The sequence below is a fragment of the Seriola aureovittata genome, chromosome 18 (assembly GCF_021018895.1).
Source record: "Seriola aureovittata isolate HTS-2021-v1 ecotype China chromosome 18, ASM2101889v1, whole genome shotgun sequence".
Taxonomy (NCBI): Eukaryota; Metazoa; Chordata; class Actinopteri; order Carangiformes; family Carangidae; genus Seriola; species Seriola aureovittata.
The window spans coordinates 12,683,916-12,706,942 of NC_079381.1; the positions used below are offsets into that span (position 1 = coordinate 12,683,916).

General features: G+C 40.4%; 1 protein-coding gene across 2 annotated transcripts; it reads right to left on the bottom strand.

The window, feature by feature from the left end:
* Window positions 1-1,606: 1,606 nt before the first annotated feature.
* On the bottom strand, window positions 1,607-22,642 carry LOC130186118 (AP2-associated protein kinase 1-like). Of its 2 annotated transcripts, none has more exons than XM_056402872.1 (20): window positions 21,578-22,642; window positions 20,184-20,302; window positions 18,754-18,862; window positions 18,360-18,502; window positions 17,577-17,698; window positions 17,126-17,207; window positions 16,419-16,551; window positions 16,167-16,270; window positions 15,718-15,800; window positions 15,393-15,553; window positions 14,794-14,915; window positions 13,953-14,306; window positions 13,675-13,808; window positions 13,377-13,573; window positions 13,180-13,269; window positions 11,986-12,081; window positions 11,428-11,535; window positions 10,695-10,865; window positions 9,381-9,488; window positions 1,607-3,607 (listed from the first exon to the last, which is right to left on the bottom strand). In XM_056402872.1, the coding sequence occupies exons 1-20, from the start codon at window positions 21,738-21,740 to the stop codon at window positions 2,919-2,921; spliced, it is 3,288 nt and encodes a 1,095-aa protein (XP_056258847.1). In that variant the 5' UTR covers window positions 21,741-22,642; the 3' UTR covers window positions 1,607-2,918. The 2 variants fall into 2 exon arrangements, with proteins under 2 accessions (XP_056258847.1, XP_056258848.1); XM_056402873.1 differs by lacking the exon at window positions 1,607-3,607 and adding an exon at window positions 5,256-8,997 and having other exon boundaries at window positions 21,578-22,640.
* Between the last annotated feature and the right edge of the window lie 385 nt (window positions 22,643-23,027).

Consider the following 23,027-nt stretch of genomic DNA (forward strand, 5'->3'; position numbering starts at 1 on the left):
GATTTCTATTGAATCTCTCTAAATAAAAAACGTTATTTTCAGGGTTGGGAATTATGGAACAAGCTGTGGAACAGCTGGTCAGCTGAGCCTTATTCCAATCAGATGAACTAAAATAAACCCAAATGCATCTTTTCCATGTGCTTTCCATAGTTTCAGTTCTTTCTGCATTAGGAAATGCTTTCGCAGACGCATGCAGTCGGACCTGCAGTCCTGTGGGCAGTGAGCTCATGGAGGCGTGCCTGAGAAAACTGCCAGGAGCAGAGGCAGGACGTCGGATTATAGGCACACAATAAAATCAAAATCCAACTATGACGCCATGGAGATCTGGAAGAGGTATTCACACAGTTTAACACTTTTACAGAGTCCACCACTGCTGAGGACACCTGAGCACTATTTTCTCTTGGCTGTTTCCAGCCTTGCGTATGTCATGATGAACATACGCAGTATTAAATCCTTCAATCTACAAAATGACAGCAAAGCAAAACTTGTCACCAGTGTGTCGTGCATGAGTCTGACAAGCAGTTTATACTTCTTTTCCCTCAATATGTTTCAGTATTTATGTCCTTGCTCAGTGTTAAGCCAGTATTTATCAGTGATATATGAATGATCAAATGGACTCCCCTAACTGACAAAAATTCATCAACCTATTTGTTCTGCGTTTGACGTTTCACCGCGAAACACCATCTGTAACATCGGAAATATGTATAACTCTGAATGCATTTGAAGAGAGTGTAAAAATATGCTCATCAGTGGCCTCAGCTTCGCCAGTGCCTTGGCTGCACAAACAAAGGCAATCACTGACGTCACGCAGTTCCACAGTTATGCAAGTTTATGAACCAGTGCAGTTTCCACACAGCCTTGAACCGGTTTACAATTAAAAAAAAAAACAAAGCTCCAGCTTTATCAATTTTCATTCACTCACTCTCTTCTTTTTTTTTTCCATGTGCTGCTCTTGTCCCAAGTTCAAGAAAAGCGAACCTCTTACAAAAACTAAGCTCACATGACGTTTTGCGCACAGCAGAGCAAAAACAAGCGGCTCATCTTTCACACAAGCTCAACTTACTTTTCCCCCCGAAGAAGAGATTTGAGCCGTATACCTTGTGTGTTTTTGTGCGGGTTTATTGGGGACTGGGTCTGAAGTAAAAATACTCATTAAATAGCAGAACTAGTTTATAGTGTTTTTGGCTGATCCTGTGTTTATCTTTTTTCCATTTTTCCTCTGCATGCACTTTAATCTGCCTAATCTGTTATTCATAAAAAAACAAAGATAAAACAAAAACTTTCCTGGAAAGAAGATACTTTTGGCCTCTGTCCCGTGAAGCAAACTTCTGCAAGTCTATCAACACAAGAAAGACCTCCAGCACGACACTAACACCATTTTGGACATGAAAGATCCCTGCAGCGCTCGCACTGTTGTCATCTGGCCGAGATTCAAACAGACATTTGCCATCGTGTCCCACCTCAGGTAGAACCACGAAAACCTGGATCCACTGGTGTGAAACACGTCAGTAATGAGGCAGGACACTGGAATACGCCTTGAAAACCGTACCACCACATTATTGACAGGTTGAAGAGGAAGAAATGACATATAACTAAACAACTAGGATACCATTATATTCATAAACCTTTAATAAAATACAAAGTTTAATTTTCTACTGACAATCTTTCCTAAAGGCCAGTATTAATAGCCAGATAATAAGAATGAAAAATACTATGCAATAACAAAATGCCATAAGTAAAGGCAGCATGGTTTACAAAAAGTCCTTATATCTGCCAAAGTACGAAGCAAAATAATAAGAAACATTTAAAATCTTATCACTGTAAGAAAAACACACTAAAAATTCGGCTCGGTAGAGATGATGTTTGTTTTTTTTTCTGTGACTTGCCTTCTGACCTATTGTGTAACTTTAAGCTGGAAGACACAGACATGATATGTTTCATTCAAAATACAAAAAGACCAAAGACAAACAACATTAGCAGGTTTAAAAAAGTCTAACTCCTTTCAAGATAACTACTAAAGTCTTATAACACTGGTGTAGTTTGTGAGAAAACGGCAGCAGCAGCAACCAGAGAACAATTATCAAGTAGTAAAGACGGTAAATCGAGCTCGAAATCACTAAAGTACTTGTCCAGATTTTTTTGTAACTTTTTTTTTTTTTTTTAATTTCACTGTGCTTGAAATATTTTCCCTCCTTCAACTGTGTGAAAATGTTTCTCATCATTGCATTTGATTTATCACGTTGGTCTGTTTGGTAGCTGTGGCAGCACTGATGCTGAATGTTAAACCAGACACCTGCGATCACTGATATTAAAAAAGGCACAATCTGTAATCTACATGTAAACAGAAGGGTCAACCGCGATATAGATTTAAAACAGGATTAGACCCTGCAGCCGCTGCCAAACTGAAATACACAGAATAAAACTGAAATCAGCGACTTTACATCTCAGATATTAAAGTTTTCTGATGCGTGAATATTTTTAGAGGTTTTAGAAAGACGGCACCAACTGAGAAACACACTAAATATTGACAAATTGGATAAAAGAGCAACATGCAGTCAAAAAATTACAGTTTAACAAACCCTTCTTGATGTCCTACATGAAGCTTTAAATTACAGGATCAATCCACTGAAGTTCATCTTAATAACTTCTCAGTCCAAGTTCAGACTGTTTGTAAAGTGCTGAAATGACGCACTGTTGTGCTCAGACTAAGAGCGGATCAGATGACTGAGGTAGAACATGAAGTTTAAAGTACATAGTTGCTAAAAGGGATAATTTAGTCATTTTAATACTGCAGCAATAATGACAATAGTAAAACTACATTAGAAAATGGGTAATACTGCGACTGACTTATACTTTGGCTCCTTCATGAGCTGCAGAAAAAGCTCTGACTTGGCATTTTTTACCAGACAATTATATAATCAAGGTTTCCCCTGAGAGCATCTTGGCTGAAAAGGTGCAGCGGTAAACGGGTCATCCAGAGCTCTTCCCCCTATGGTCCAGGAATGCAGAGGCCCCACAGCCACAGAACCCACGGCGGCCTGCTGACCAATCCTGGAGACGACCCGGTGCACCGCCACCGGCTGCTGGAGCAGAGGCTGAGGAGGGACCCGGACACCGAGAGGCTGAGGAGCAGATACTGGGACCAGGTGACTGTGTTTGCTGGTTTGAATCTGCTGTGTAACAGACTTAAATATGTGATCGTTTGCTTTGGTGGTTTCCTGCCTCTTTCCAAACGGTGCCTGGAGGAAAACATCCGATGCCTCAACAGGTTTATGAGATGCAGAAAAGGAGGAGCTGCTGAATGCATTCTTGCTTTCTTTCTCTGGTGGTTTAAAAGGGGCCAGCTGGAAGACATCAGAGGTCACTGGGCCGTCTGGAGGCTGGAACAGGGGTACATGGTTGTCAGGTACGAAGTGAAAAGTGGTGGAAGGAGTTGAAATCACATGGTGTTGCTTGCTCCTCTCATCTGATTGCAACATGTGTTTGTTATAGACACATGCAGCAGTCCTCTGCTGGATCCTCTGCCCTTGCTTCTCCTCAGAGAACTGCACAGAAGCCACAGTCCCAGAGCCTCGCAGTGCATTACTGTTGAGCTCCCTCTGCAGGTCTGTATGTGGGAGACATCGGAGAAACATGAAGATAGATGCTTAAAAACTTTACAACAAAGGGAAATTCATTTTATGAAGCTCATATTCTGGAAAATAGCATCTTTTTCTATCAGTGATATTAAATGCAACAGAAAGGAATGTTTACCTAAACCAAATGTTTCTCAAATGGATCAAAACCCAGTGACAGAAAGTGATGGACTGGAAATCATGGAAGGTTTTAGAGAGAAAATGTGGAAAATGCGAAATATTCCAGTGTTTTTGCGTCGTGTGGAGCATGTGATGTTTATCAGTGAGCTCAGATGGGTGGTGTGAAACATTAGTCTGATCAGTACTGAAGTTTTGAGGCCAACAGAGTTAAAAGCACATTAACAATTTCTCTTCAATTTAAGTGTCTCAATAAGTCATGACAGTGCGACAGTGAGCCAGCACGCACAACACCAGGACCCTGAAACCAAAGCAACTAAATGAAATCCAGCCATCATTAAATTTATTGTTCACATCTGCGCTTTTCCTACTGTGACATGTCTCCAGTGATAAAAGCCTAGACTTATATTTCTATTTGAGAGTTTTAAAAAATCTGATAATACATTGGCCGACATTTTTCTTTTCCCCTTTTTAATATTAACATATCACACAAGGAACTAATCAATTTGGTTATTAAAGCATTGTGTTCAGGATATGTATTGAGTGGGACGTTTTATTGTTGAAAAATAAACTTCTCAGTTATTTTTTGACTGTCCCATCGTTGTGTGTCAAACGCATCTTTGTCATTTCTGTACTGCTATATTCCTGTCACTAATGGATCAATAAATGAGCTGATACTAACGTCCTGTATCTGCGATAAGCTAAACTCTGGCAACATGTCGGCAGGTCAGGCTCGAGTATGACATGATGTCAGGTATATTCCTATAACTATTGTGTTTAGGAAAGTGAGAAATGATCATCTTTTAGAAGGTGAAGGAAAAATGGAAAAACAAAAAATGGATTGAGATTTTAATGGGTCATGAAGCTGATGTTTGATCTTACCTGAGTGGATTTAACCTGCTATCCAAGTAGAATAAAACGTAGATTAGTGCATTACATGATTAAACCAACCCTGCTATAAAATACTACAGTTTAAAAATTAATTTACTTGATAAACTTAAGCCCTCAGTCTCGCACCCAAGTATTTCATGCACATATCTTTGCATGCAAGTCTGATGACAAACAATTAAAAGAGGGTGCCATCGATTTAGCGGCACATTCCTAAAACACTTTAGAACAAAAAGTATCAGAATCAAAGCAGCTGAACCACAGATATCGTCTTTTTTATTACACATTTTATTTTTTCCTTTGTCAAAAATTTGCACCTACTTTACCCACAATGCAACTTGACAGCTCACACTTCAGTCAGGAGTGTTATGTTCGCACTAGTAGCAGACTGCAAAATAGTTCCCCTTCACTATAACAATTTAAAGATCGGACTATGTCTAAAGAAAAGTTGTTTAAATGTGGAATAAACTTGTAAATGTTCATTTTTTTCCCCCTTTACTGACAGACGCCATTATTTAAAAAAAAAAAAAAAAAAAAACTTCTGTTGAGCTATAGTAACCAATAATCTGAACGAAAAACAAGACAAAGAAAATCGTACAATCAACACTCAACACGTTGACATTCACATTTGTATTTTATTTGCCATCCCTTTATAATTCTTTAATTATCTCACAAAAATAGAAGGAGCACACGATACCACAGCTCTGACGCAGGTTTGGGGCCATACAGACAGGAGGCGTCTCAAAACACTCAATAGTATCAGATTTCATTTTTGGCAAAACAACAGAGAGAACAAGGGGCTCCTGTTTCACATCAAGGACTAATCTCACTACCTGCTTGGCTTTACCGATTACAACAGCACACAGGCGGCTACAGGGAGAAAGCTCGGGAGTTGCATAGGTTCAAACAGTAACTTCAAATGACTGAGCTGTTCAGTGGAAGGATCATAGAGAGGATGATAAAAAAACTAAACAAACATAAGCCTTCAGTTGCACATGCAGTACCTACAGTAAATGCGGCCAAAAGAGGCTGTTGCTTTGAAACCAGCCGCTCCTCGACGTTTATTGATTTAGACAATAATAAAGGACATAATTTCAATTGTTAATCAGTGATTTCTACTCAAAATACTCTCCGTTTTGGGAGCAAATGGACTGACGTTGAAATAACTCAGAAATCAATATGTTTCAGCTCATTATCATGAAACTTAGTTTGAGCCTATTCTGGATTTTAAAATTTAAGATTCAAAGTTTTTAAGCGATGTGAGATTTATTGAATACTGCTGCCTTGACTTCAAAAGGTAACTACAATTAATTACTTAATTTGTATATATATATATATATATGAATATATATATATATATGATATTATTAATATCTAACCAGAATTTGTGGACTTTATCGGAATTAAAATGTGACTGATTTAAATAACTAGAGTTAAATAATGATAAAATAACTCCTGATTATTTAAATGTATTTTTCCTCTTCCAGAAAGGTGTATTTTCAGTAGATCTCACAAAAACATACCGTACCGTACACTATATGCTATTTAAAATCATTTTTTAATACGACAAAAATTGAAAAGAGGAGGCGGAGGTCGTCCTCCCCACTGTAACCATGCACGGGAAGCAAAATGACTTTGTTTGATCCTACAGAAACATTTATATTGCTGATTGGAGCTGATTTTTCAAACCCTGAACAGCTGACTTTCATGCTGCCTGATAATCAAACCACTGCTACAGCAACAGTGACGTATCATCACTATGAGACTGGCAGACTTCGCACCTCAGAGAGCCCCTCACACGTTACATCAGACAAATTCTCTTGACTGTAATATGGAGCGCAGACTTCCAGAGGACAGTGAGACTGGGGAGCAGTAAGCCAATACGTATCCAACTCTCAGAGAGAGTCATGTAGCTCTGACTACCTGAGAGAATTTAGGGGGGCCTGTGCTTCAAGAGGAGATTTTAATGACAACGCGACCGTCGCCATGTTTGCAGCGAACAACAACACAAGTAGCCTACTGGAAAACACATCCAACAAGTCTGACTCCACACACACATACATACTTATCATAACACTGTATACCAACACACATGAACATAACATTCAACAACACTGCCATGCTTTTTGATATGAATTCTGTGATCACTAAAACCGGTAAAGCACAATTTCAGAAAAAGTTCTAGTTTAGCAATGAAATGAAACAGGACTAAGATTCAAGAGGTTAAGCTCCCACTCTCCAGAAAACTGTAAAAATATAATCCTTCATCAGTCCATGTAAACAAACAGAACACAGGCTCACGTTCTTTTCACAAAGGTGGAATAAGACATGGGATTCAGCCTAATCTTCCAGGTTGGACAAAGACTAGGATTATTATCTATACATTTGAATGTACGGACAATTATTGAATAGATATAACCAAGAAAAAAAACTTTCTCAACACACAATTCCACAAAGAGGAATGAAATATTTATAGAGTATTCTTCAATATTATTCAGTGATTATGGTGTTAAGAATTATAGATATTTTTTATTATAGACTAATATTTATTTCTTACATTCATTCTCTAACACTCTATTCATATTAACATTTATTAACAGGAAAACAATATCTCATGTATACATATATATCTATATATATCTATATATGTATAGATATATATATATATATATACTGAGAGAGATTTCACAAGTAAAGCAATATGTCTTCCACAAGTAAAGCTTTATGACAATGACTTCATATATACACGGGAAGAATAACCAATTCTATGGTCTGGATACGAGCCTGCACGGGGTCCAGATATCTATTTACATAAATAAGGAGTAAACAAGTGACAGGAATGTAGGAAGGATTGCATGATGGGGAATTAATGTTTGTGTTGATATTAAAGAAAAAATGTGAATGAGTGAAAATCATTTTTAAAATGCCACATTAGTTTGTTTCTGTTAGTGCCAAAAAATTACCTGAATCGTCATGAATGTTCTCTCTATATATAACAGCTACTGTAGTTCTAATATTTCCTATTAATGTTGATTATTTAAATTTATTTCATGATTTCATGCATTTAATGTCGGTATGGCACACTGGTATAAACACTGTTAAATGACCAGGATTTGCCATTTAATTCCAAAGCAACCTCTTGCTTGCCTCAAGGATAAAATCAAAAGGAAGCTTAAAATAACAGCAAATGAGAACAAGTCCTTGTTTTAAAAGTACACTTTGTCTGGACAACAAGTTCACCTTGGATTGATGACAGAATTTGTAAGATGTTATTTTAATTGTACTAATATTTATAGATTAGCAGATCCTGTACACACTTTCAGGGCTGTTTCAGTCAGTAGTTTGCTTCACAGATTATTTTATGGCACTTCACTGTTTCGTCTGATCAGGGAAACTTTTTGTGTCCTGCTTTTCTCTCCATCACAATAACTCAGTGTGGTGCTCGTGCTGCAGAAGCAGACAGAGGAGTAGTAGGAGGTGTGGTTATGACTGTTTTGTTTCCAGATTGTGGCACAATTTGATTTCATTTTTCAGTCTGCTCTTTAGCAGCTTTAAATTGTTAAAGATATTCCACCAACAGGCTGACAGAGGTAACACTTATGCTACTGTGCAAATCAGGCTACATGACTACGTTTCAAATAAGTTTCCGCTTGCAGAAGAAATAAACTGACCTTATTTGAACAAGTTTGTCATTTAACTTTTCCATGGTTTTACTTTAAAATGTGCAAATAAATCTGGGGAGGAGAATTTAAAAAGGCAAACAACGACAAATTCACTTGTGCACGATAATAACTACAACCACTTATAACTATGCCTATTGTACATTACAACGATGATCTTCTATTGTTTGCTATTTGACATAATGCGATATTGTTCAAACAAACTGGATAGCAATATTATATCCTGATTGACAGAAAGATTGTAATGGTTAATCGTTAGGATGATGTTAGTGTACTGGCCACTCTTGAACCAATGGACAATACATGATGCGCAGAGACTACAACAAAGAGAAAATGTGAGTGAGAGGGTGAGAGATAAGAGGTGAAGAGAAGCCAGATAATGCAGTCGATACGGCGGAGAGGGCGGGGATGAAGAAGCACTGAAAGGCGAAGGACGTTTCTACTGTAGGAACTACAATGATGATGACAGCCAGGGGGTGCAGGAAGCTAGCTATGACAACAGTGTTGATTGCAGTTATGCTATGCCAGTCTATAATCCAGTGTTACAGCTTCTACGAGGGGGAGGGGGAGGGCCGCCTACAAGTCGATGAGCTGGTCCACCAGCAGCAGGGAGCGGGCCAAGCTGGGCAGGCTGGATTCAGAGCCGCCACTGTTACTGCGCGAGTGGCCTCCTGAAACTGGCCGGAGAGACAAGGGGGAACACGGGCAAACAGAGGGGAGGAGAAGCAGAGGAGTGGGAGTCACAACAAGCAAAACACAGCAGTCAAAGAAGGGGGGGAGAGAGGTCGAGAAAGAGAGAGAGAGAAGAGAGAAGAGGGAGAAAGAGGGCAGAATTTACCCATTTACTGCTACTGGTTTTCAAACATTCTCAACTGAAGATGTAAAAACAGCGCAGGCACCTGATCCTGTTATCAGTAGGTTTGAGTGCTGTTAATTATTTAGCAAATGAGCATGCCACTGAACCCCCCCCCCCAAAAAAAAAACACTCCTGGGTGTGTCTACAATTTCTAAGACCACCTTGACCCACCTGTGCTTCTTTGCAGATACTGTACAGACTTACCTTGGGAGTTCTTTCGGCCTGTGACGGGAATAGGATCAAACTCGTCCTCCGTGCCTCCCTCTCCACTCCCTTGTTGGGGCTCAAAGTCTGAGATCAGGAGAGACGAGTCTGCAAAGAATAGAAAAAAAAAAAAGTGGGTGTTTGATGTTACCATTTGAAATCCCAAGTGTTTTAGAAAAAACTTCTTAGATGAAGGGGTGAAAAAATAAGAAAAGGGAGCACTGTGGCCAAATAAACATTTATAAGTTAGGCCAATGATGATAAGCACTAGCACTTGTTTTTCCTCACCATGATAAAAATGTTCATAAAATCAGCAAAGCCATCGCAAAAAAAACCCCAAAAAAAACCCCACATCCAAAGCTGTCCTGTGGTAAAAAAGCTGTTTGATAAGATATCATGAAGACAGATTAGTAGTAATTAGGATCATGCAGCTGGTGCAAACGTTCAGGCTGTGATTCAGACTTGGCACTGTCAACAACAGTCAAATGCCTTTCCTTCACCAGCCAAGACCCAACAACTCAGCCACAGCTGTGGAGCGCTCGGTGCGGGACGCACAATGTAGTTTTACAGATGACGCCATTGAAAAGAAGCATTTTCCTTTAATGTCAAAAGCTTTATGAGGTTATGAAGATAAACACAACACGAACTGTCAAGATGAATGTGGATTAGATGAATTGGTTCAGCTGTGATAGAAATGCTTCTGCTGCCACCCAGTGGTTGAAAGTTACAGTACAGTATGATAGTATTTACAAGTAGCTGATTTTGGACGTTGGTGTCAACAACAGCTTTAAGTCCAACTAATAGTTAATTGAATTTTTTTTTAATGTTGCTTATGAACATGCTCTCACAGATACTGTGCTCTTTTTTGGAAATAAAAAAACAAACAAAAAAAGATTAGAAACCAAAATGGAGAAATGTTTTTTGGTTTCATGAGGCGCCGCTTGGTTCTGCATTATTGATTAGAATACTGATGGAGAACTTGTGTCTGTACAGCCAATCATATCTGCTCCATAAAACAGTAACATCACCGTTCTACACAGCACCTAACCTACTAACGTGAACACATGTTTTCTGCTGTTAAAGGGTGCATCACTATTACTGCTGAAATTTACAAACTGTGTTCCTTAACAGTTAATACTTAGTGCTACGGTACAGACACATTTCTGTCATTTATAAAAAAGCATCTGGGTTAAATTCCAAATGGTTCTTGTTTATTCTTTTAGTGAATATTGGAAACCTGGCAGATAGCTGCGTAGAGGCAGAAGTGAGTTACAGAAAAAGCAAAGTTTCTCCAACAGGCCCTGAGATTCTTACCTGCTTTAGGCTGTGCAGAATCTCCAGACAACAGACTGAAATCATCCAACACAGAGGCAGCGGAGGTGGGGGCAGAGGAGACGGAGGTGGTGGCACTGCTCGCTGCTGGAGGGGCGGACGGACCAGAGATCAGAGAGCAGCCCAGGAGAGAGTCGTCGGCTGTGAGAGAGTCTGGGACAGAACAGAGGGTAAAGTTTAGTTATGGACAAGGACACAGACAGATACATTGACCTTTTGTAAATAGTAAAAGGAACCTATTACTTTTACTATTTACAAACTGTAATATTTCAAGGTTTTACTAACTCTTAGATCAAAGTGAAGTAAACTAAAGATAAATTCCCTTTTCTCATCTTATTAATAGAGCATAATACATTTGGTTAAATTTCCCAACAGAAAACATCTCGATATCATTTTTTGCCAAAAATCTCTTGTAACCCAAATACTTGTGGCACTAGTTGTGATATCGTAAACATGTGACATCTTTGGCCACCTGGAGCAGCAAAAACAAACTGGGAACACAACACTGAAATAATATCAGCTTTTAAGTTGTTATGGCAAACTTGTTAGCAAACAGTTGCTCATTTCCATATCCAGCTGGATCCCACCACCTGGGCGGATAGTGTACAGTGGGTTTTTAGAGCTCTTCTTTCTGTGCTGAAACACACAAGCCTGCTTGTAGAGGAGCACCCCACCACCACCAACACCAACACCACCAACACACACACACACACACCTTTTGCAGACTCTTCCACAGAACCACCGAAGGGATCAGACAATGACAAGAGGTCAGGAAGCATGAGTGAAGACGTGTCTGGAGATTTCAGTCCTTCAATCAGCTTCTCTAAAGGCCAGTGAAGAAAGTAAAACATGGTGAGCCATGTATATAAAACCTATACATCAAATAGTGTTTAAATATAAGAAGTTACTAACATAAGAAATTCCCATAGCAACAGAGGAGAGAAAAGCCATTTAGGACATTGATGTGTTATTTGTGTGTACAGTATGTTACTTGGTTTGGCTGCTCGTCTACATGATGCTTAGATGTTTACTTTCATATCATTATTTATTCATGTTATTATTCATTTGTTATTATTGTTCATTTTACTTAGGACAACCAACAACAACATTTTTTTCAGAGGACAATAGATTTCTTAGATAATGTGTCTGGACTTCTCTCTGGAAGTCAAAAGCTTTTCATGAACGGCAAAAGTATCTGAATAGATCAGTGAGTTTGTGAGTCATATGTTTGTATGAGACAGTACCAAAAAGACCATACAGTGTGGATATTTACCTGGTGCATCCGACAGTTCGAGTGTACAGAAAGGATCTGGGACAACCAGCAGTGAGGCTCCAGAATCCACGTCAAGAATGGCTGAAGGTCTTTCAACTGGGTGACAAAGCAATGTGACAGAGTAATGATGTGTAATGAAGTCTAAAAATTAGCCTCAATAAAAGCAATGTAGGAGGGAGCTGGTTGAAACCTTGTCTATGTTAAGTGTAAGCTAACCAGCTGCTGGCAGTAGCTACACATTTAGCGTACAGTCGGCAAAAAAGCGAATAAATGTATTTCCCAAAATGTCAAACAATTTTTTTAATTTATCGATCAGACCCAGTGAATGAATGAAAATTAATAACGCTTCCTCATGTTTTTGAACTGCTTAAGATACAGCATTAACTTATTCAGTATATTAGCAAATCAATCCTCCCACTTTTCTGTCTTGATAACAGCAGCTCATAAAAACCATCGTTGGCTACATTTGCTCTGTACAGCAGCGGTGCTGCCAGAACTCTTCACATTAAAAGGTCATTTAAATCTTGGCAATTCTTTCATTCTGACCAATCCCCTCATTTTATTTGTGTGATGCACAAAGGCAGCCATGGCTTTTGAAAGCTTGATAAAGCTGATTAATGGACCGGGTGCATTAAGAGGTTTATGTCTTGGTTTGACATCTCACCAGACTCCTTCAGACTCATACAGTACAAACGCATTATGTGGCGTCAGGACAGCAGTAAGGTATCAGAGTGGGGATCAACTTATCAAGATATTTTACTGTAAATCTCAGTCTGAGTTAACTTACCAGTCTTTATATTTACTTCACTCTGATGTCCATAAACTAGCATGCTAGCTCATGCTAACAGCTGGCAGTAATCTCTTGAATCCTAAACTTAACAAAGCTAAACTAACTGAAACCTTTTATTCTACCTTCATATTCCCGTTCCAGACTTTCATTGCATTTGATCACACTTACTTTAAAAACACCATATTCTAATGGCAGAGCTACAGTGGATGGAACAAGTTTATGAGCTGTTTATTAAACATCTGGAATGAATGAAGTTACATAGGGTCACCATATGTTTCTAGGACAGCTTGAATTTGTAATGATGGCACTGAAAGGTCTGTGTTAATGGGTCCAGGTCCACATACAAGACAGAAAAGAAGAAAAACACTGAGTCTGTAGACTCTTAAGGGAAAAGTGTGACATACCAGTTTCATGGGGTTCATTTTCCACAGTTGAGGCCTGCAGGCCTGGTATCAACTCTTCAGATGATGTTGTCTCAGTTTCTGAAGGTAGGTCTGGTAAAGTAATTAAAAACAGTTATAACATCTACTGTTTATTAGTGTATATAATAATGCTACTAATATATATATATATACTGCATGCATAGAAACACAAACTTTACCACTGGGCTTTATGTCTTCTGCTTTGAATTCTGCAGCAGAGAGGTTGGTGAAGTTGTCATCATCAAAGGGGTTCCATGCGGGCTGTGTGGGGGTGCCAGAGGCAGGAGCGGTGGGTCCAGCTTTGCTTTGGTCCTGGACTGCATCTCCAACACCGAGCTGAGCAGGCTGGGTGCTGCTCGGTTGAGATGTAAGTGATCTGGAGAGAGAGATGAACAAAATATCATGAATAAAACACACAGGAGATGACCTGAATTTGAACTACTCTTCAGGTTTTTTTCAAGTGTATGTGCCACTTACTGGTTGAGGGCCGCATCTCCATTAAGTCCTTGCAGCTGCTGTGAGTCAACTGCTGCGACGCTACTCGCTGTGGCATCACTCGGGATGCGTTGGTGGCCTCGTTCTTCGGTTGTCTTTGGAGAAGCAGGTGGAGTCTGATCAAAAAAGGCACAGGATGAAAGCAAAACACAAGATTAAAATAGAAAGAACCAATTTAAAAAGTAGGAGAAAAAAAAATTAACCATGTCAATTGTATAATGATTATAGTAAAGCTGGATGGTGAGCAGCAGACCACTTACCGCCTCAGCTGATTTTTGGCTGATCTCAGTGGAGGCAGGCTGAGCAAGGGCAGCTGCTGGCTGCGTTATCTGCTGCTGAGATACAGGCTGCTGACCAGGGGCCGGTTTACTGGGCGAAGGCTGAGCCGCAGGCTGTTGAGCCTGGCTGGCCTGCTTGCGTCGAGCTGGGCGTTGGGGTGGGGCTGGGCTGGACGGAGTCGGCGCTGCCTGCTGGGAGACGGAGCTGCCCACAGAAGAAGGTGTGGTCTGTTGCTGGACCGCTGGCTGTACTTGCGGTTGGACATCAGCCTTGGTCACTGGTGATATTGCTGCTGCTGTAGTGTCTGCTCCTGCAGCGGCGGCTGGCTGCGCGGCCTGTCACAGAAACACAGACTTTTATCCCTTGTTTCATAAAATGTTACATCTGCAAACCACTGTCAAGACAAAAATAACTTAGTGCTCCACCTCACCAAAGCAACTGTGAGTTTATATGCATGGCTGATACTACTGATAATTGTAATTTTTTTAATACAATCAATTAATTCATTATTTAATCTATGTCAGAGAATAGTGAACAATTTCCCAGAAACCAAGGCTTGAAATAGCTTGACAAACTAAAACCCAGAAATATATGGTTTAAAAAGATAGAAAAGCACGAGTGTGACGACCAGTGTATGCCACCCTGATACATACAGCCAGACATCAATCATGCTGTACTGAAGCTGTTTACTTTTTTTTTTTACCTTTTTTGTGTTTTTGCACATTTGCATACACCAAAGAAAAATAGGTTGCTGGTTTCGTATTAATTTGCATCTGCAGAAAGCTCTTTTGGCTGTTCATTGTATATTTAGCTGGTACGTACCTGCTTCTGCGGAGCCACAGCCTGACTGGAATTGTTTTGTGACTGGATGAGAGGCAGAGCTGAAGTCTGCGCCTTCTGTGACTGCAGAGCTGCAGCTGGCTGAGAGAGGTCTAAGCTGACTCCTGTGGGATGTTAACAAGAACATGTTACTCTTGAGAGAGCATCAAAGTATTTTAATCTTCATACTTACACAGATGCAGAACAATGAAAAGATCAAGCAACATAGATAGGTTTATAGGAGCATTCGAGTTGATGTTTATCTCAAACAAAATGTTTCAAAGAGGATTATATAATCTGTTAAATGCTGATAAAAAAAAAAAATCTAAGTGATTTGTAACAGGTCCAAAGCTGATATCAACTGAAGCAGTGCAGGAGAAAATCATTTCATAATCACTTTGGGCCTGTGGTTAGATGGCTTTAATTTGCATGAGTCTTAACCTGCATACTTGATCTGTTCCTGTTGAGAATTGCAGGATTCAAAGTGTGCACAAAGGATTAGAGGGATTCCTGTCTTTATGTGCGTCTTCATTCAAAATCTTGGGTGTCTTTTTCCTGTGACAGAGAGGAGACTAAGGATGGAGACGGAGTGCTGTACGTACCCACAGGCTGAGCTGCACCACCAGGGAGATTAGCCCGCTTGCGAGGGGTGAGAGCAGCAGGCTGGATGGGTAGGATGCCAGCAGCAGGCTGGGTATGGGCTGCTTTGGGCCTCTGGCGAGGGGTGATGGAGGTTTCAGTGGTGGGAATTGGATCTGTCAGTCTGGCAACAAAGGGAGGATGTTGGCCTCCTTGTTAATCATGGCAAACAGTGTTAACATAATTATTTAATGAGTATCAGAATACTGACTGTACCTAATTACTTCCGCAAAATGTAGTGTTACTACAGCCTTGATTGGTAATACAATGTAAGCAGGTCATGCTTGCCTGGGCTTAGTTTGGCTCTTCTTTGCGGCGGCGGCCTCACTCGCTTTGATCGGCTCGGGAAGTTTAGAGGGAATTTGAGAATTCTGGATTATGGAAAAAATGCAAAAGCTTTTCAAAAGAAATTCCACAAGAAATCAATGAATCAATGAATACTGTATCAATCAGTCCACACAGACAAAATTTTACAATGAAAACTCTGATCCTCAAGGTTGGTACTTTTATCACTAATGAATAATATCATCATGGCTATTAAGTATTTTCTACTTTATGCAACTGATGAATTAGTGCAGATTTTGCTCCCACAGTGTGACAACTAACACGTCTGTCTATGTAGGTCAGGCAGCGAACCCACAGCAGATTCCACTGAATACAAGAAAATCAATTCCTTATGAGAGAAAGCCAAGCAAATCCAAATATTTCAGCTGACCCTGGTGCTGAGAGAGACTGACCTTCACATTCTGAACAGGGCAGGTCCGCTGAGCTAGTTTGAAAGCAAAGAAGGACACCTGGTAGATATCTGGTCTTATGTCTGGGTCCGGCTCCAGCATGTACCCTAAAACAAAACACCGTGAAGAAACAAGAGTGAGACTCCAAAAACTGAGTCAGTGAACAGACATTTACACTTAAATCACAAGTGCATGCCTTTTGTCAAAACTGAATTTGATGTTGAAAACATGATTTAATGTTTAAGAGGCACTAACGAATGAGGCAGTGAAGATCGTAAGAGTAGCGCGAGTTATCTGGAATGGTGAAACTGCCATCACAGATGGCCACCTGGCTTTCACCAAAGGGCAGAGTGAAGAAGCACAACTTGTACAGCAAACAACCCAGTGCCTGGAGAAGACAATCACATGCATGCCCCATCACACCAGACACAAACAAGGAGAGGAAAGGGAGAGAAGAGAAGAGAAGAGAAGAGAAGAGAAGAGAAGAGAAGAGAAGAGAAGAGAAGAGAAGAGAAGAGAAGATTAAACAAGACTATACTGCACAGCAAGTCACAACAAAAATCCTTTTCCCCTCTAAACACCAGAAGGTTATAAAAATATTCAGTCACAAGATAAAACCAAAATTTTCTGACTTTTAAATTGTACAAATACAACTTTACTTATCTTAAACTTTTCTTTTAAGTACAAACAATCCCAAAACTCAAACTTCTGCTACTTATTGAGCCTGTAAGTTTAATAAACTAACAATGGGCCATGATGTCAAACAGGGTTCTAGTGTAAAACATCCAGTATCAGTGCGCTAGATATTAGTTTAACAAAATACACTATAATCAACACTTTTATTATATTTTACTGAAATGGTGGCTTAGTTTTACCAGATAAGTACTGTATATGTCATCTGTATTGTTTCTCTGTATGCACCCCTATCAGGATAACCACAGAAGAGTTCTTTCTTCACTTACCCAGATATCTGCTTTTGTGGTGATAATCTTGTTGTTGTAGAGGTTCACCATTTCAGGAGCACGATATGATAAAGTGGTGTACCTGAAAGAAGACAGGAATATATTAGTAAGGACAGAACAGGAATAAATTAGAAAGAAAACGACCTGTTTTTAATGTGGAGTTGAAATGAAACAGCCTACGCAGTATTATGCTCTCAGAAATGTGCATAAATGCAAATTAAAGTAGTGACTTTATTTGATAATAATTCAATTTTGCATCAACCAAAACCTCCTTTGCACACACATCATAGTATTTTCAGCAGCACAGCACTGCTCATGTGTGATCCATATGAGGATCAGGAGAAAAATGTTTAAAAATTGAACCAGTCCATAAAAAAACAAAGCCCTACCTAAAAGTGTGAATAAATGAAAGCTGCAAATATCACCAAAACGGACGAAAAGAGGCACAAACTTTTTGATCTCTTCCTCCACGGCGGCCACTCCCTCAGTCTGCGGACTCTGGAACTTGTTAGTAGCACTGCCAAAGTCACACAGCACATAATGACCTTTGTCGTGCAGAAGGATGTTCTCCACCTGTAGAGATACAGCATGGTTATACATGAAGGGACCCAGTTTGGATCTCAAGTGTCAGGTGGCACTGTGTAAGGTGTAAGGTGGTGCAGTAATTGGCCCACTCTGCAAAGTCAAACACTGGAGTTGCTTGCTTCCTGTAACATGTGCACTTGAGATAATGATGAATACAAATCTCAAGGTGCAGCCATCTTCATATTGTGACATGCAGATTTAAGCCAGAGTGAAAATTGACGTGCTCCTTTCATCATGCTCTAATAACTCTGAAAACTGAAACACACATCAAGTCGAAGTCGATTTTTTTATGTAAATCAAGCGATCTGCTGTGCAATAAAAAGTCATGTTTCCATATGGATTAAAACTTCTGAGTGACAGTAACTCAAAATTAAAGCGAAGGCCACACTGCAGTTGACTGGACTCTGCAGTGTTTGGAGTATTTTGACAACTGACAATCTCCCCTCTCCTCCTATAAGAGCTATCCATAATTAAACACAGCACCAACCCCACACAAACATATCAATCATGACTCTTCAAAAGACATCACAGCCCGGTGAACTACAGTAGGTGTTGCCCCTGTGTCTACAGAGAATGGACCTGCCTGTACTATCCTACATACTGCAGAACAGAGCACCTCACGGGGCAAAAAAGTGGCAAAATGTGTCACCTTTAGGTCTCTGTGGATGATAGGTGTCTTGCGCTGGTGCAGACGAGAAACAGCATCACAAGTGTCACAGAAGATCTGCAGCACCTCAGCCTCAGTGAAACCAGTCTGCAGCCTCTGATTCATCAGATTGACCACCTGCCCTCCTGCAAAACAAGATCCAGTTACACAGCAGCACAAACAACATGGGTCATTAACCTAACTGGGACCGGACTGAATCTCAACTTGTGTGTGTGTTATTCTATTATAAAACAGATGTTGGTCGGATTTATTATACAATAACTGTTTGTTTTTACCATCCAACAGCACAAACATACTGCTGCCCAAACTCTAATTATCACTATAATGAAAGCATGTGGTTGCAGCCACACCCCATGTCCCCGACTCACTCACTCACCTTTGCAGTAGTCCATAAGTATGAGAACCTCCCATACATCCCTTGATCCCATTGCTGTGATACTGGAGTCCAGATAACCAACAATATTCTTGTGACCGACAAGGTCTTTCTGCAAGAACACAAACACACGTTCAAGAGCATTAACACAGCAGCATGCAACTACTGTAAGCCACTGCATAGTGTGCTCATACAATGTGACTGTTGAGGTGATTAGTTAAGAGTGTTGAAGTAAAATAAAATGATTTGTGACACCAAGAAAACGGGGGACAGGGAAGAAATATTTCCATATTTTGCTGCAAAGTGCGCATTGGGAATTTTAATGCCATAAGCCTTTGATTCAGTATGGTCAGTGTGAGACGAGATGCAGTGCAAGGCCATCAAAATCAGGAATCTATTAGGTAATGAAAAAATGTCAAGTACTGATGCTGAGGTGAGGGACTGCCAGTCTATACCTGCCTGTGTGTGTGTGTGTGTGTGTGTGTGTGTGTGTGTGCGTGTGTGTGCGTGTGTGTGCGTGTGTGTGAGAGAGAGAGAGTGAGTGAGTATGAGAAAGACTGAGAGGTAAAGGAAACACCATGAGTGACATCAGACATTATCTTTGAACCAAATGTCAGCATTGGTTTCAAAGATACGCCACAGATATGCCACTCTTCTAAAACTTGAACATCCATTGCTTCCTTCCTTCCTTCCTGAGTGTTCCTTCAGATATGAGTTCTGTGAACAGACCGTGAACTCAGTGCATGCTGCAAAAATGCTTAAAGACTATAATATGACTTTCCTGCTGATAGAAAAATTACATTTTGTGGGAGGCTACCATGGCATACATGTCTATTTATAGACTAAATAAATCCCACTTCTGCTCTTGGATTTTAACAGGTCAAGAGGTCTGACAGCGCCAGAACAGTCTTCTTCCATTTTACCACAATGTGATCCTTATGTGCGGCGAATTTATACCAAAAACATCTTCAGTTTAGTTTTATGTTATGTTAGCAAACAGGTATCATTTATTATAAATTTGTCAGAAGCCCACAGGAGGACAACTACAACTTCAGGACTAGAATAACAATGAATACTTAAAAATAACATCTTATCAAGGTACTGAATAGTCTTTAAGAATTCATGTTCATACAGATATCCCCACAACTCATTCTACAACACATCTCAGTCGAGGAGAGCAGAATATGCAAAAAAACAAAGCTGACCAAGAACCAGATGAATAAATACAGAACAACACCACTGCAGGCTGAATTCACCACTTGTTCTTAGTTATTCTGGACAGAATAAGACATCCTTCATTTGTGAATGTGTGTGTGGAAATGTGCACAACTTAGGTTTCAACCGACATTTGCTATGTTGTTGCCTTCATGTGGTTTTACCCAAATACAAAACCACGCGAGCGAGCAGATAAATGATTAATCTCTGCAACTCACCATTATTTGAATCTCGCGTTTGCACACCTGCAGATCATGCTCATTGTTGACATACATCCTCTTCAGGGCGCAACGCACCCCTTGATTTGTTCGCACAAGGAACACAATTGCAAAGCCACCTGCAGGATTGAGAAAGAGACCAAATTAAACTGTCAGTCCCCGAAGAGATGATAGCCATGTCAGCAAAACTGACAGTGAACAGTTGGGACAAAAAAAACATGCTTGTTGTCACACACTTAAAGATAGTTACCATATCTAATTGTGATCAATATCACAATAAGACAAATCTTGCATGACACCATTCTCACAAGCTTTCTTAGGGCATCATGATTTTGGAAATTTGGCCGACATGCTCATTTTTACACCTAATCACTTCTACAACTGTTGCAATTTGTGTGTGTGTGTGTGTGTGGCCTTTCATCAATACGGACGACCAGGGCCAAATGGTGCAGCCTTATAGCGTTATGTATTAGTCATGTCATTGCTGCAGGGTTTAAGTAGAGGCCTACATTGAGGCCTAACCATCTGGTACATCTCAGCCCACAAATTCACTTTGCCGAGTTGTGGTTGTGACAGAGTCATCAATTTCAGGCAGTCATTGCGACTAATACTGCATCCTGGAATTGACACCTTGTGTGAAATGGTATCGTATGTCACTGTGGCACTATATATGTGCAAGAGATACCTATGAACCTGGGTGCAAGTCGAGGGTCTACACCACTTCTAATGTTCATATTTTAATACAGCAAGTGCAGACATTCTTGTCAATTGCAAAAAAACTGTCTTCTTACATTATTTAAAAACTGGACACTGGTTTTAAACTCTTCACTAGTTAGCAGCCTGACGCACTGATTAATTCTGTAAGGCAGACATCATTACCACAGACTGTGGTCTAGAAAAATTAGTGTTAGTGTGAAGGAATGCCTGAGATTGACAACAGTTGTTATTTAAAACACTACAAATAGAAGAATAACATGCTGCTGTGCTCCTGGGTTCAAAATGGTAAATAAAATGACTTTGTTTCAGTCAAGCACAGGCCTCTATTTCTGCATCAGTAATGTTGTTCTGATGTCTAACAGCATTAGAGAAGGGCCTGCCACTGGTATCTACAAAGAAATCCAACAATTGTATGATTTACAGCTTGAGTGCTGCTAAGAGAAAGCAGTAGGCCTCTGTTTTGCATTTATGTATCCAAGATACACAGGCTAGATGCAAAGCTCCATCATTCCTGTGGGGATGGTATAAGGTTACATCCCTGTACTGTCATGTGACTCATGTATTTGGCTTGGGCATGCAGGAATACACACATCACACTATTACAGCAACAACATGCATGAAAATAAAAAGAGGAGAAAAAAAATTGGCATCATCTGGTCTGTGCAACCTCATCTCACCTTCAGCTATAATCTCCTCGACAGTGACTTGGTGTCGCCCGACAGTGAAGGCTCGTCCAATGAAATTTCCGCCTGCATGACTGGACCCGGAGCTGCCACCGCCTCCTCCAGAACCAGGCCCGGAGCTGACCAACTCCCGACGAGAATCAAAGAACTTCCTCATGTTGTCGAAATGGCAGGGGGAGTATTTGCGGCTTCAGTCACAGAAACACAGGAGAGCTGATTGTTTCCTGTGCAGTGAATTATTGCACCAATGCAGGTCAGATTGTAAACCTGACGAATCTGACGCTTCAAGCGAGTCTATTTGCAGCCTCAAAACATGCAGTGATGCCTTTGTCACTTATGATGATGTTGAGACAACCCAGATTTTTGGTGGCAAATTTCCCATTTGCTTGCCAACACAAGCCAGTTGATGATAGCTAGAGCGGCTGCGACTAGCTGTTATGTAAGTGAATTACACCACCCAGGAGGCTAAAGCATCTCCGGAGAAAGTATTTCTTTAGCTATCCATCCAGCTGTTCATGGTCGGCTGCTGCTGATAACATTAGGTCCTTCTCCATCTCGTCCAGCCATTACTAAGCTAGCTAAGTGCTAGCTACTTACGCGCTATGACATTTCGTGTAAGGTTATCCAGGTTATCCTCTGAAGATAATGTCTCCGAGTGCGATGTATCCGACGTGTAACTTGTGCGATAGCGTTGCCCGAGAAAATCTTTCCATCCTCATTCAAGTGGAGCGACCGTTTGTTGCCACATAGCTGCCTTTCTAGCCATTTATTCGCCTACATTTACAATAAAACAGTGATTTTTAGTTTGCTAACGCATTAGCGCGCGATGCAGCTATTCTTCAATACAAACAAGCGCAGAGTCGACGGGAAACTGAAGAGTCCGTCCGTCGCAACTGTAGCTGCAAATCAGAAACCGCAGAATTTGACATCTACCAAAACATTACACGGAGGTTTCTACCCAGCAGCCTAATCTCTGCAACCACAGCAATCTTCGGCTGCCTGCGATATCGCAACATCCTAGCTGTTGCTGTTGACGCGCGGACGGAAATATGGGTATTGTAGTTCAGAGCGCAACTGCAGCCCCCCCTCCTTTCCACTCCCCCTTCCCCCTTGCGTATGTGGTCATCACATGCTGCGTTCAAAGACATATCGGTCAAACCACTATTCGAAACAGATGGGAAAGACAGTTCCCTTCAGCCTGCTTTCAGTTCTGAGTCGGATACATAAGAAATAACCGAGGGCTTAGATATGTCCACTTGATAAAAATAACTATAGAGGACTCAACAAACCAGTGGAAAGATGGCCGCAAAGCCAGCATCACTAGCGGGTTGCGTTTAGGTAAAAATCTATATTAACTGTAATTCAGCTAATAAAAAAAAAACTACGCACATTTTTTGTATTTTGTTCCACTTTGCCCCCTTCAAACGTATAGCACGATAAAATA